The 15,116-nt window shown below is 45.2% G+C and overlaps 1 protein-coding gene across 1 annotated transcript in view; it reads right to left on the bottom strand.

The window, feature by feature from the left end:
* The window catches only part of DARS1 (aspartyl-tRNA synthetase 1), a 59,976-nt gene that overhangs the window by 999 nt on the left and 43,861 nt on the right, over positions 1 to 15,116 (bottom strand). Inside the window, exons 8-15 of the mRNA XM_077320197.1 lie at positions 12,749 to 12,860; positions 11,317 to 11,451; positions 8,851 to 8,998; positions 7,878 to 8,024; positions 5,026 to 5,068; positions 4,867 to 4,947; positions 3,802 to 3,913; positions 995 to 1,066 (exon numbers count right to left, since the gene is read on the bottom strand). Coding sequence (XP_077176312.1) covers positions 995 to 1,066; positions 3,802 to 3,913; positions 4,867 to 4,947; positions 5,026 to 5,068; positions 7,878 to 8,024; positions 8,851 to 8,998; positions 11,317 to 11,451; positions 12,749 to 12,860 — 850 coding nt within the window. The remainder of the gene's footprint in view (positions 1 to 994; positions 1,067 to 3,801; positions 3,914 to 4,866; positions 4,948 to 5,025; positions 5,069 to 7,877; positions 8,025 to 8,850; positions 8,999 to 11,316; positions 11,452 to 12,748; positions 12,861 to 15,116) is intronic.

Genomic DNA, 15,116 nt, shown 5'->3' with positions numbered 1-15,116 from the left:
AAGATGTGTAATTTTTTGTTTGTGTTCATATCTAAAATACTTGTATCTACAGTCACAATGTAAACAGCATCCAATTCTTTTAAAAGAAGGGAACTACATTTTATGTAAACTGCCCTGAGCCTCCGGGGAGGGCGGTATATAAATATAATAAATGCCAGCTAAGACAGACGTTATCTTGGCAAATGTAGGGTCTCAATGGTGGGATTACCAAAGTAATGCAGAACAGCTGGGGGAGATGGCATATCTGGGTGCTTAATTCCTCCTATGAATGGCAATTCTTGGATGCAAGTGACCCCCCCCCTCCCTAAGTCATTTCCATTCTGTTGGGCAAACTAGCTGTTCGGTGGACTGGGATGAAAAAATTTTAAGTGGTTGGAATGTGGAAGCACCGATGGGAGAACGAAGACCCCCAACATATCCTAACCTGCAAAGGCCTCCTGACCACCCTATTGAAAGGACGAGGGGAAGACAGGAATGGGAATCGTGTTTCCTTTGGAACATCTTCCTCCGACTTGTGGGGAAATTTACTTTCAGAGTGTCATCATAAAAGAACTCCCCCCCCCCCCAATGAAAATAAAAGCCCAGTGGCTGAGTATAAAACACTACAGGCTCCAGAATAATGAAAGCAATACCATTAATGTCAAGTTTTAGAAACCTGCTTTATTTTCTCAATAATTGTATCCCATTGAGGGGAAGTGGACAGCCCATGAGTAGGCTTCGGCTTCCAGCACAGCATACTCTAAGTCCTCAGAGAGAATCATGGAATAATAGAGTTGGAAGGGACCTCGTGGGTCATCTAGTCCAACCCCTGCACTATGCAGGACACTCACATCCCAGTTGCTCATCTACTGTCACCTGCCACCCCTTTCACAGAATCCGCTTAGAACGTTGGTCATGCACATATTCCCTGTAAGAACTGTGTCCAAAAATGCTGCCTTTCCATCACACGTCAAACCAGAGGTAGAAAAGAACTCATAAAGCAGCTCTACATTACCTATGCCGCCACCTGCATGGGGAGGTGCACCAAAACGGAAGGAATCGATATAAGCCTTAATTTTCTCTAAATCTGAAAAGGAAAGGATCTTTTGTTTATTATGGGTCTAATTCTTATACAAAGGAATCTTATACAAAGAACTCAAATAATCACAAAGCTAAAACGGTTTCTAGCCACATCCCTGGAAAGCTTAGCATCTGGCACTAACAGTCCAATGGCTCATACAGCCTGCTGTGGCTTTTGGAAAAATTAACTGGAGATGCCTGCTGCAGCGTTCGTATGGGGAATGCTGACTGTTTCAAAGAATCTCCAGAAGAGCACAGCAGGATGCTGCTAGAAAGGAGATGGAGGTAACCTTGCTCTTTTCCCTTCTGCTGAACAGCAGGCTAGCTAAAGGAAGCGCATTTTAATCTCCCTCCAAGGATGAACGGCTGCACATTTACCAGGTGGGGAAAAGAATTACTATCTGGAAAATCCTGAAGGTATCCAAATCCGCTTTGTGCATCCTCTGCACATAAACCCACATGGCTACATAACCCTATCAGTCACTCTCATTTATTTGAACCGCTTTGATAGTCCCTCGAGGATTTGGATGGATGAGGCTGTACTGTAATCAAAGCGAGACTGACACATGGGCCCCTGCACAGAATAGAAACCTCCGACATGAAGGAAATCCTCTGAAGGCAACTTGCTTCTGTAGCTGCAAGCCTGTTAAGGCTCTCTCTGGACAAAGAAGCAGCTGTCTTGAGCAAAATGATTGCGGCCCTTCAGTCTCAGCAGGTAGATCGCTTTACAGGATTCGAGTCCAGGGACAGTCTGTGCACATTGCTCCCTATTAATTTATTTTTATGTTTATAACCCCCTTTTTAACAAGCAACCAAAATGAGTGCTAACTGCAACATAAACAATGAAGCTAACTGAAGTCAACAATACTAAAGCATTAAAAAAAATCAAAGAAAGCATCATCTCTCCCCACCACCTGGAAAGCCAACAAGATAGCCTTTATTAAGTGGATCCCCGCAGTGTTGCTTTCGTTCAGGACAAAGCACACAACTAGGCAAACACCATCAAAATAGCTCTCAAATAGTATGTAAAAGATGGAGGCATCCCATGAAGAGCCTTGTGTATTCATCTTAAATCTTTTAGGATGGAGAAAGTATGTCTTTTATGCTTACACTTTATATCATGCATGTTTATGGGGAGGGACATGCAATGGTGTGCAATGCCAGATGCAACAGAGCAATGAGAAGCTCCCCTGTTCTCCAGTTAATTAGTCTTTATTTTTGTATTTGATATGATTTGATTTTATCTTTCATTATTTGTTGCAAGCTACTTTGGGCTTCCATTTGGGAATAAAGGCAAGATATAAAGAAGTGACATAACATCCCTGATAACCACAATGGGGTAGTCACTGACCTGGAGCCAAACATCCTGGAATGTGAAGTCAAATGGGCCTTAGGAAATCTGAGCAACAATAAAGTTAGTGGAGGTGACAGCATTCCAGTTGAACTATTCAAAATCTTAAGAGATGATGCAGTAAAAGTGCTACACTCAATTTGGAAATTGGAAAATTTGGAAAACTCAACAGTGGCTACAGGATTGGAAAAGTCAGTTTAAAGAAGGGCAATGCCAAAGCATGTTCAAACTACCGCATCATTGCACTAATTTTCCTGGCAAAAAATGGGGAAGTAATGGAGGTAGTGAAAGATTTTATTTTCCTGGGCTCCAAGATCACTGCAGATGGGGACTGCAACAAAGAAATTAAAAGACACTTGCTCCTGGGGAGGAAAGCTATGGCAAATCTAGACAGCATCCTAAAAAGCAGAGACATCACCCTGCCAACAAAAGTGTGTCTAGTCAGGGCTATGGTCTTCCCAGTTGCAATGTATGGCTGCGAAAGTTGGACCATAAGGAAGGCTGAGCGTCAAAGAATTGAGGCTTTTGAACTCTGGTGCTGGAGAAGACTCTTGCGAGTCCCTTGGACTGCAAGGCGAACAAACCGATCAGTCCTAGAGGAGATCAGCCCTGACTGCTCTTTAGAAGGCCAGATCCTGAAGATGAAACTCAAATACTTTGGCCACCTCATGAGAACGAAGGACTCCCTGGAGAAGAGGCTAATGCTGGGAGCGATTGAGGGCAAAAGAAGAAGGGGGCGACAGAGAATGAGGTGACTGGATGGAGTCACTGAAGCAGTAGGTGCAAACTTAAATGGACTCTGGAGAATGGTAGAGGACAGAAAGGCCTGGGGGTTCATTGTCCATGGGGTCGCGATGGGTTAGACACGACTTTGCAACTAACAACATACACAAGTGAAACAAAATGAGTATTCTCTTTAACTGGGTTGTGCAAATCAGACTTTGATGTCAAGACTGCATCTAAACTGTGCTCCTCCCTCTTGGGGTAAGACTCAGTTGGGCTTGGGAACACATGGCTTGGACCAATGTCATTTAAAAATTAATTAACTCCACCCATTTGGGAAATCTTTCCAGGGCTGTCAAGAAACTCCAGGATTTCAGAAAACCCAGGTTGAGAAAGCCTGCCTTGAGTGAACTGTGGGTATCAACCATCCAAGATCTCCTCTGCCTCAGAGGGAGAACATATTTGCACCTTTGGCATTTAGTTGCCACACTACACTATGTCTTTCATCTGACTAAAAAATTTGCCCTCCAACTACACATGCAAAGTCAACATGTCCATTACCTCCTTCAACCCCACTACCACACTCCCATGTGCACTGCTGACCCTGCATTATGTGATCTGATTTATTCCCTCATGCTGTGTGCATATAGAACTGAATAAAGCATTACCAATGCTATGGTGCAGGGCCCTCTCAGTCAGCAGCTGTGGATCATGAATTCGCTGAGCTCCAGACAAGATCTCTTCTCCTCTCATGAACATGTCATAAGAATTGGAGATTTTCTGAAAAAGAGAAGTTTGTTTCTTTAAAACATGTACTACTTGCCTTTCTACTTTATGGAAACACAAGACATCTTACAACGTAAACAACCACAACAAAATACAAAAACCTCGCTAGTTAAAATGCAATTATTTAAAACTGCAGGTAGGGCAGAAGATCTAATCAAATTGGAAGAACTAATCAAATACTGTCATGAATATAACAGTCTTCAGGTGCCTCCTAAAGGTCAAGAGGGTGGGTGGTGGCTTTTAATACCAGGATGGGTCCAAAGCAGGGGTAGCCTTGTCTTGGATATCCCTGGCAAGCCAGATCCTGGAAGCTAAGTAAGGTTGATCCTGGTGGGTATTTGGATCGGACACCTCCAAGGAACACTAGGGTTATGATGGGCAATGGCAAACGACCCTCGAACATCTCTTGCCTGGCTGCCAGACAATCCTAGGGTCTCCTAGCTACATACACATGCCATATGATGATAAGTAATAAATAACTCTTAGTGGGCTTATACTAATGGAACAGAACTTCACTGTAGTGGGACGGGATCTTCAGGAGCAGTCTGGAGTGGAATGATGCCTTCCCGAGGGGGTGGAAGTGCCCTACATCAGCAGAAAGCAAGGTTTGGATCCAATCCAGTGTCATGAGAAAACCAGTTCTACTAGTAATAGAACCTTACTCTTGGACCTCATGAAGCTGTTCTTCACACTAGCAATGCACAGAATCAGGTCAGAATACTCTCACATATCCCAAACAAACTATATTAAGCAAGTCTGCATCACAAAGAGGAAACACCCACATTTTTACAGAATAAACCACACCTATTCAGCAGCTAGAGGTCTGCTACAGTTTTACAAGGAACTTGTGGCACAAAATCCGTTCCAGGGGTGTAGAAAGGATCTGCAATGTTCAGTAGCATTTCACTTTTTAAAAACTTTTGCCAGTCACAGAAAGCTTTACTTACTGGATTTGTTGGGTCTGGCATTGTATAGAAAGGTCTTACAGCCAGAGGATATTTGTCCAGAATATAGAAGTCTGTGTCATACTGCAAAACAGCAGAAGCAAAATCAATGCAAGCTATGTTGCTGCTATTTTAAGGAGTGAAACTGCAGGGGGGAATTACCTTTTCCTTCACCAGATGGCCCAAGAGCTTTTCACTTGGTGTACTAAAAAGAAAAAAAGGGAAAATAAAAAGCATTGGGGGACTTCTATCATGCATGCCTCAGAAGTTACAAGAGTTTAAACTGTCTCCTCTAAATTTTAAACCCTTAAAAAGGAGGCTGGTTTGCACTCCATGTTCCCCAGGGGCTGGAGGGAGAAAGGATTTCCCTAGACTTATCCCATTCTCCAGTGTTGAGCTGTGACCTTAGATATACCACAAAGCTTGGCTACAATCTTTCACATACTAGAAAATGCCACAAAAATGTAAACACTAGTGTTTGAATTCGCTGTTACACCATAAGACTCAATGCTGGAGGATTTTCTTTGGGAAACAAGCAGACATAACCTGCCACAGAATTACAGGGAGGTGTGCCTAAGTCATACTTGCTCCTAACACCTATGTACACTTAACATACCCAGTGACTTCAAGGGGCACATTTTCATACTCTATAAGTGGTCTGTTTCATGTCCACCCAGTCCACTAAAAGGAAGATTACTAACAAGCAGAATGGTCAGGTTTCTTAATCTTATATGCAGGAGGGGAAAACATTCCATAGGCTCTCACGTGCCCATTGGTTAACTGAATGATCAGTTAGTTAAACCAAATCATTTGTTTAATGTTCCCAGAATGCACTATTCCAGAGGGAATGAAAGGATTTTGTTTAGTATTCAGGAGCCTCTTGTGGCGCAGGGTGGTAAGGCAGCTGACATGCTGTCTGAAGCTCTGCCCATGAGCCTGGGAGTTCGATCCCAGCAGCCAGCTCAAGGTTGACTCAGCCTTCCATCCTTCTGAGGTCGGTAAAATGAGTACCCAGCTTGCTGCTGGGGGGTAAACGGTAATGACTGGGGAAGGCACTGGCAAACCACCCCGTATTGAGTCTGCCATGAAAACGCTAGAGGGCGTCACCCCAAGGGTCAGACATGACCCGGTGCTTGCACAGGGGATACCTTTACCTTTATTTAGTGTTCTGACTGAGAGCACAAGAAGTCACACTTTTGTTTGTTGCTCACTGCTTTCCAAAGCATTAAAGAACAAATATTTGTTTCATAATTTACTGAAGGCTCAGCCCCATCTACTGTCACTGAGTCTACTCCCCATGCCTAGGAGTTCAAATTTGTTTCAAGGCTTGAGATGTTCTGTGTGGTTCTCTGAATCAACCTTAGCTGAGTGGGAGGAGCAACATACAGCAGCAGATATAACCAGACACAGCTTAAGACATCTACTCCTGTGGCCTGAGGAGACCTTGCTCATGGGACAAACCAGGGCATTTGGAAGTTTTGCTGCATCCCCAACAAGGCCCCTGACACCTTGAAACCTATCTAGTGGAAGAACTACCTTATAGGGCAGCCTTCGTGCTTGATTTGAGGTCCTCCTGCCATTAAGCTGTTGTTCTGCCTTGTTATCTTTAAAAGAATCTTTGCCCAAACTGTGCCTCCAAATGTAGTGACTTGGATTTGGCACCCCTCTGACAGTGGACATGGGACTTGGCTGTCCTATTATCCCTGTATGCCATGACATAAGATCCTGTTAGGATATCATGGAAGGACATGAAACCTAGCCTTACTAATCTTTCTCAATCCAAATTTCCTGAATCATTCTTCCCTGTGAGTGAACCCCCTGCCGGAGAAGCTTGTGACCAAAGTCACCTCCCCTTTGGTTCCTGGATAGGAGTTTCCTCCAGGAACTTGAAGAGTTTGCCAACCACTGTAGATCCTGTATCGAGGACCAAAGTATCTGAACTAACTTGAATTACTTGACGGTTATGAGATCCTGAAAAGGTAGAAGGGATCTTTTTAGTGGACCATGGGATCACCTCCTGACAAGGTACCAACATCCCCAGCTGGCCTGCCAGGAACATCACCTCTACTTGAGCTCCTGCACCGAGAATAGGGTCTTCACCTGTTTCTCCTGTGATTAGAACTCTCAGTCCTGAACATCAACTATGGCAACCCATAAGAACAAAGCCTTTGTGGGGAGGTTCTCCTGTTATGCTACTTGAGCCCTAAAAAGGTGTTCACACCCCCAGTCTTTCTGAAACTCTAGGGGGGAAAACCCCCAATGATTCCAAGACTCTGGAATGGTCTCTACTGCCTCTATGTCCAGACTAAGTGGACATAGACTAAGTGGACATATGGCCTTGTGGAATAAGGAGGTGTATCATTTCTTTGAGCCTAGAGAAACCTGTTGGGAGGCAGGGAGCAAAGTTCCAGAGAGTACCCAGTTGACACTGTAATTACAGTCCACTTGTCTATCTCTGTTGCATCTAAACTTTGAGACAGTCCTGTCCAGAGCTCTGTTTCGAGCCCTTCGACTCTGACCTTGTGTTCTGAAGGACAAGGAGCAATTCCCCCCTTGAGTGTTTGGGATGCCATCTCTATTTGAACTGTACAGGAAAGCAAAAATTAAAGGCATGCTTTAGTTCCCAAGGGGCGAGGGAGTTAGGCCAAAACCTCCCTTTGGTCGATATGGCTCGCTGATCCTTCCTCCATAATGAAAAGAGCCAGCAGCAAAGAGTGGGGATGGATGGGAAGAGGAACCATGCCTTTCCCTCTCCATAACCCATCTTCCCTGGTATGTAGGTGCACAATAAAAGAACATCTTAATGTCAAATCGTGGTGCTCTATACGGAGTGTGGATGGCAGTTGCCTATCATGAGACAGGGCCAACGAGTGGGTTCAGAGAGAGACAAGCCCCCCCCCCCCGGAATCGCATAAAAATCAGTGAGAAGGGAAGAGCTTCTCCCCAAAGTAGACCCTGCCTCACCCCAGACTGCTGGAGAAGGGCCCAAGCCCATTGTAGCAATAGGGCCATACCTGAGATCATCTTCATCACCCATCTCTACTCCGGCTTCCCGGAGCATGGCCAGAGCCTCCCGGTACTCCAGCCTCAGCGTGGGCTCCAAGAACTTGAATGGCTCACATGGAAACTGTTTGTTCACTGTCTGGATTTCAGTTTGGAACCTGCAGGGGGAGAAAAGAATTCTCTACTTAGGAAGGAGGGAAAACAAACAAAAAAGCAACACCATCCCTCACCCACTAGAGTTCACTCTAGCACCATGCAGGAACAGCTGGCTGCCTTTTCTTACTCTCGCATCCAGAGGGAATGCCTTTTATTTATTTTTACACCAGGCGTGCTGGAAAGTGTGTTACTGCTGTCTTCCTTTCCCAGATAGTAATTGAGGGGTGTTGCTGGTGTGCCTAGAAGAGCCTGATGCCCAGGAGGGGCTCACAGATGAGACACACAGAGAGCCATGCTCAGCTCTCCATTTCGAGACACAAATGAACAGAGAAGCTCTTTCCTCAGCTGCCATGGCCAGGAGCTTTTGATAGGCGTAGCCAACACTGTCTCCAGCCTGATGCTACAGGAATGGGCAAAAAAGTACTGGCAAGGAGCTCCACTGGCTGACTACTGCATGCCCCTCTTCTGCCCAGTTCTTGAGTAGAGGCTGGTTTGTCATTCTTTCCAGCACACCGAGATGATTAATGGCAGTCAGGCATTTAGTCATTTCCAGAAGACGCAGACAGCTGAAGTTTGCTATGCACAGAGTCCAAGGCATCCCCCCCCCCACTTAGCAGTCAACAGTCTAGCAGATGGTCAGCCTGTCATAGAATGCAAAGCACTGGGACTTCCCCAATCCAACTGTGCATGAGGGATTTCAAGTGCCGGCCAGAATCTGTGCCTGGGCTTTCCAAGGCACAAGCTGTATTTGTGGAATAAACTGTTTACAGCACTCTCACATCCCTTTTTTTTTTTTACAGTAACCAGAAAGCAAAAATCCCCCTTTACCTTTCTTGGAGTCCTTTGAATATCTGCACCATAGTGCCTGCGATCTCATCCACCACTTCATGATAATGGTAATTAAATGCCATTTCAATGTCCAGGCCGACAAACTCTGTCAGATGCCTATGAGTATTTGAGTCTTCTGCTCTGAAAACTGGAAAATCAGGAAGCAAGACAACTTAAAGAAAGGAGCCCAGCCATGCAATGGAAACCCTGCAGCTCCCAGATGCATGGTCGTGATCGGGAAGGACCCAGCTCTCGTCTGAAAGAGGCCTCTTAAACTCTCACTAGAAAGGACATGTAAGGGATAACGTGGCAGAAGCAATTCCTTCCTGAGCTTTCAAGCGCGTCTTTTCTTATTAAAGCTGTTCTCCTAATTAGAAAACAGAAATCTAACCACCACCCTCATGAAGTTGCCTTATACTGGATCAGGCCACTGGACCATTTGCCAGTTCAGACTGGCAGTGGCTCTCCAGTCTCAAGCAGAGGTCCTTCCCACCGCCTTCTACCTGATCATTATGGGGGATGCTGGGAATTGAACCTGGACCTTCTGCATGCCAAACAGAGGTTCTACCATAGCCCCTCCTCCCTCTGAAGTAAATTTTAAAAATCACGGCAAGTTAAATGCCGACAGAAACAAGAGACAAAAAGGGGTTTTTTTTACTAGGGAGCAGTCAGAAATCCAGATGTTACACAGAAGTCAGGCAGCAGCTGTACAGACTTCAACAGGACATTGATGAGATTTCTCAGCAGCAGCTTTAGTGTTTGTTGATTTCTACGCCTGGGGCTTGTGTGGACTCAATGGTCCTTGCTTCAAGGCAGGGCTGGAAAGGGCTTCCAGTGGTACAGATGCATGGGCCCCAAGGCACCAGTATGCACAGGCTTCCAGGGTTAATTCTGCCAACTGTGCTGCCCTAGCTGGGTGCACCAAGTGGCAGTCCTGATAGTTATACCTTCGGCCGGTAGGCCAAGCCCAACTCGCAATCCAATAGCAGAGTCAAAGTCCAGTCCAGGTCTTAACACCTGTCAGTCAGAACAAAGTCCAAGGAAGAGGGTACTTGAGTAGTCAGCTGAAGTCAGGAAGCAGAAGCAGAGCCAGAACAAATTCCAAATACCAGAGTTGTAGCCCAAGAAGCAGTAAGCAGAAGTCAGGAAACCCGAAATCAGTTGGGCAGCGCTTTGCTGAAGCAAGGGCAGGTTGGGAGCCAGAGTCAAGACAATGGGAGGGCTTGGGAGGGGCCATTTCTTCCTTGCTTAAGTGCAGCCTGGCTAAGGGATTAATTGGCTGCACCTGGACTCAACCGCAGTCTGTTGAAGTGACCTCAGCTGGGCCCCATCTAGCTTGACAGCATGCCATGAGCTGGGTGCTCTGGTGGAGAGCTGTCAAGTCGCTCTGCCTGCGTTGTCTCTGGCACTCTGATGAGCTGTTGGGCTGGGGAGGGGTGCTGCCTTTGATTGGGGCGATGCTGGTGCAAAGGGCATGGCGTCTACCTGGCTGGAACCTGGCTGTGTGTCCCCGTCAGGGCTTGGATCGCCCCAATCATTCTGCAGAGCCTTGCTGCTCTGCCCCGCCTCTTCCTCAACCTTATTCTCTGAGAGCAGCGGCAGCAGAGCTCCTGGCACAGGCGCAGCCGTGGTCTCCAGCTGCATGGGCATGGCACCAACCACAAATCAAAGCATGAAGCCAGTAAGAGGATAGAAAGCTGCCTTAAACACACTGTGTGTCTTGCAAACAGCTTCAGCACATGTTATCTGGAGCAGCACTATGGAAGAGGACTGCAGCTCCTCTGCCCTGAGCCAGGGATTCCTTGTTGGTTCCTGGCGCACAATTCCTCTCCCTGGAAAAAAAGGAACCCAGACTGTCCGTGTGTGTCATGCAACTCCTAAATTCACTTATGATGTGCAAGATAAGTGTATGTGTGTGTTTTGCTATATGAAAAGCTGCGTGGTCCTTGATAGCTTACTATTTGAGTGCTTCTGTGTGGTTGGAGGAAGACAGCAGAAAAGGCAGCACATAGTATGTCTGCTGCTAACAATGGAATCAGTGCACTGGGAATACCAGAACATAAACACATGTTGCAGAGTGTTCCTCGATTTCCAGAAATGTCAATCCCTCCCTCCGCATTTTGTAGGTCCACTTTTAGCAGGCCTCCAGTAAGGTCGTTGGCATACCCGTCACTCCAGAGTTAAGTTGCTGTATAATACTGCAACAGCCGCTAGAGGGCAGCATTGCTCTGCTGCTGGTTTGAATCCCTGCTGCATGGATTTGTTCCACCTGCAAGCTCTGTCAAAGGGGTCATCTGGATTAGCAGCCATTGTGTCAGGCTTCTGTTTGGCTAGCAGATTAGAAGAGAGAGAACCTTGCAGCTCCAACGTGGCTACCTGGGCAGCTCCAACACGGAGTGCATTGTCCCTTTGGAGCCATGGCTGCTGCATTTGTAACAAAGGCAAAAATCAACCAGTCCTCCTTACCTGGCCCAATGCAGAAAACCTTGTCGAAGTCAGCACAAATACACATCTGCTTGTAAAGCTGTGGGGACTGAGCCAGATAGGCACTGCTTTTGAAGTAGGAGACAGTAAACACATTGGCACCACCTTCACTGGCAGCTGAAAAGCAATGGGTTCAAGAGGACACTCAACAAGGGATGGCAAACTTATCTACCTACCTACCTACCTACCTACCTACCTACCTACCTACCTACCTACCTGAGATTGGATTTACCTGGGCTATCCAAATCTAAGCTGGTCTCAAAAAGAAGGGCTATGATATTCATCCGAATCAGATACAGCTGGAAGAGACCACAAAGGGCCATCCAGTACAGGCCCCCCTCCCTTTTGGGGGACTTAAAAATCGCATACTCCTGACAGGTGCTGATTCAATCTCCTCCTAAAAACTTCCAATGAAGGAGACTCCACCACCCTGAAGCGCAGTATATTTCATCTACAGACAGCCTTCATCGACAGAAAATACCTTCTAATATTTGTGGAACCTCCTTTCCTGTCATTAGAATCCATTTTGAAGGGAAACCATTATTACATGCTCTACCAGTTTTGATTTGATCCCTTGAATTTTACATGCAAGCACAATTTGGCTTCTCTTTACAGCTTTCAGGCATGAACACTGAACTCTTGACATGCAGCCTCTCTCTAGAATGTTAAACAGTGATGATTTAGTTGGTTTATATGGCCCAGCTTAAGGGAGACTGGATTAATGGGCTAGCCTCTCACACAAACCTGCACAGAACATATTTCACTCCTCAAAAGGGTGTTTTTTTTTGGGGGGGGGGATGTCTAAAAAAAAACCCAAGGAAAAGCACAGGCACCAGTTTGAGAAAAGACAGCAGGCAGGCACACATTCAGGTGGTGCATTGTGAGGGGAGGAGACGGCAGCAAGCGTGCGGCTATCGCAATCCACGTTTGTACCGTTTCTGCTCCCGACTCAGCTAGTGCATTTCGGTTACGAATGGCTGTGAGGAAGTGACACGGGTCACATGGACAGCTTGTAGAGAGTGGCGGGCTTACTAGTGGCCCTCTGCTGGCTGAGCTTAGCTGTTGAGCTCTTCGCTGCTACGCTTCACAATGATTTGTTTCTTTATCCAGTGGATTAACTTCTTACTGTAGATCTTTGGTTTAAAAGCTGAAAAACTGACAGCGCAAGAAGCCGTAATCAGACTGAAGGTGGACAGAGCTGGCACGCACAGAATATTTTACAGAAGTTTGCCCACAGCACTTCCTAGGCAGCTTGCGTTTCAAACGACAGCACTAGGACTAAACAAAAACGACACAGCTTTTGTGTGTGGTTAATTACATTTTTTAAAAATCAATAAATGCTTTCGGGCATGGTAACGAAGTCCAGTCCACTTGGTCACCCTCTGCAGCTCATTGGAAAGAACAAGGCTCTTACCTGAGATAATTTTGGGGGTCTGAATTTCCACAAACCCCTTGCAAATGAGTGTCTCTCGAAAAAGTTGACAAATGCCAGACTGGAGGCGAAAGACGGCTTGGCTTGTGGAAGTCTGCAAAGTGAAGAAATTAAGTTATGATTCTTAATAATGTGATTTCCCTTGCTGGACTCTATTTGCTTTGGTCGGGACAATGGAAATCAGAAAGCTATTATCTCAAGGGTGCTCTAAGCCCCAAGAAAAGCCCTCAGATGTGGTTTTACCTTGGATACCAAACAAAAGAGGAAGAGCGGAATACCTGTATTTAGGGGAGGGAAAGAAGAAACTCTTTCCATAGTAATAAGATTTAAGTATAATGTTTAGATCTATTTTAAGATACAGGAATCTTCTCCAGAATGACATTCTGCCAAGTTACAAGCTGCATCTGCTCTAATTTTTTTACTGTACTGAGCCAAACAAAGAGACAGACAGATATAAAAAGTATTCTTAACATGAAAGCACTGATGTAAATTGCACTAAAATGCATCCAAAAGGACTATGAAAAGTCAGCCAATCCTACCCACACTACAAGTGATATATGGCAGATGCTTATGCATGGCAGAAGGCACTAACCCCACCACTGCCCATCCCTTCTGCTAATTTTCTCCAACAAATGTTTTCCTGAAATAAACAACAAGCTTGATACTCTTTAAAGGTCAAGGGCTTGCTTACTTGCGGAATGGTTTTGATATGCACACAGTACATGGATTTAACTGCTGTGAGGGTTAGTGAGAAAAAAAAACACATAAAGTGTTTCTGAAAAATGTGTTGAGAACATCAAGCCCACAAATGCTTGAGCGAGCAACGCACTGACAGCTCACAGCTTTACACATCTGTAGTTGTAACAGGTCGGTGTTTAGAAATTATTTTAAAGGATGTGCGTCATAACACTCAGTTTTTTCTCCAAGGTGCCTGACTTCTCAGTCAGGCTGGGATGATGTGTGGTTTTTCGCATGATGTGCCACCAAGCCACAAATGCACATCAGCCAGTACAAATGAGAGAACCACCCTTTGAAAACACCAAACAAAACCAACCCTTTTACACAGCAGACTTAACCCAAGGCTCAGCCTTGCTGGAAAGTTAGTGTTTTAATCTAACAGCAAGAGAGAAAGGTGTCTGAGGCAATCGTATGGCTTTCTGACCAATGGATTTCTTAACCACAACCACCTTGAGTTTCTCAAGCATGTCCCCACACACTCACAAAAGAGAAATATAGATCAGAACAGCCGATTACCTGCAGCCTGGCATTTCTCATGAAATGGCCTCGATCTGTGTTCCATACTAGAACAACAATTTCCATCTTGCTAAGCAGCAGAACACCAGACCGTACATAGAACTTGGCTTTCAGGATCTTTATACTTTTTTTAAAGCTTTTTTTTTTTTTTACTAAGTCAATAGCTGTCAGATATTTAGGTTGCATGCAAAAAACGGGGTGGGACGGTACAATTAAAAGACATCACAATCATTGTGTCTTTCAAGAACTTCATAACACAGACTCATCTTCGGCAAATTTCCCCCTATTTATTTGTTTTGTAACAGTTTTAGCCGCATTCCCAGCTAAAAACTCCTGAAGCCGCTTTCATGGATTAAAACAGCAGTGGGGAGGGACCCCAAATTATCAGGATAAAAATCATCAGCATTAAACTAAACACTTGACTCCATTACTTCAAACTACACTCCAAAATTCTTTACTTCATCCAGGTCTAAACTGCTCTGGGCCTGATTGCAAAGGCTGGGCACTATGGCCTAAGCTGATGAAAATCCATCATTTTCTTTCAAAAGCAGCCTCCTCCTATTCATTGCACCTTGAATATTAATAATGCAATCTCAAAAACAGTAGAACACAACAGATTTCTCAGTCAACAGGCATTGGACTGTACTGGAAACCCCTGCACACAACCTCACACCTAGCCATAATTTGCACCAACCACAATGTAAGCTTCCAGACATAGAATGGGCATACGATAACTTATAGCTGCCTTCGTGTTCAGCTGCTAAACCTTCAGGCTCATAAATTTACTCCTGGCTCCTCTAGTGGTGGAGGATCAGTTGTAACCATAACCTGTCACTCTGGCCGTCACTCAGAACCCCAGTTAACACAACTTATGATTTGTAACCTTCCTTCCAATCATGATTTCCGATTCTTGTCAGTTGACTGATCAGAAAGCACAGCCGGCCAAATTCAGAAATCACACCAAATCTTCATTAAGCTTCTAACCGTGGTTTAATATGATGTCTGGATTGAGTTTCGCATTTGAGAGCTTCCAAGTAGAGGCTTTCAAATGGAAGTAGAAGCTTTCATGCCTCCCCAAGAGCCAGCTTTTTTCTTC

The sequence above is a fragment of the Paroedura picta genome, chromosome 2, assembly GCF_049243985.1.
Source record: "Paroedura picta isolate Pp20150507F chromosome 2, Ppicta_v3.0, whole genome shotgun sequence".
Classification (NCBI taxonomy): domain Eukaryota; kingdom Metazoa; phylum Chordata; class Lepidosauria; order Squamata; family Gekkonidae; genus Paroedura; species Paroedura picta.
This window is presented reverse-complemented; position numbering and strand designations above follow the sequence as displayed.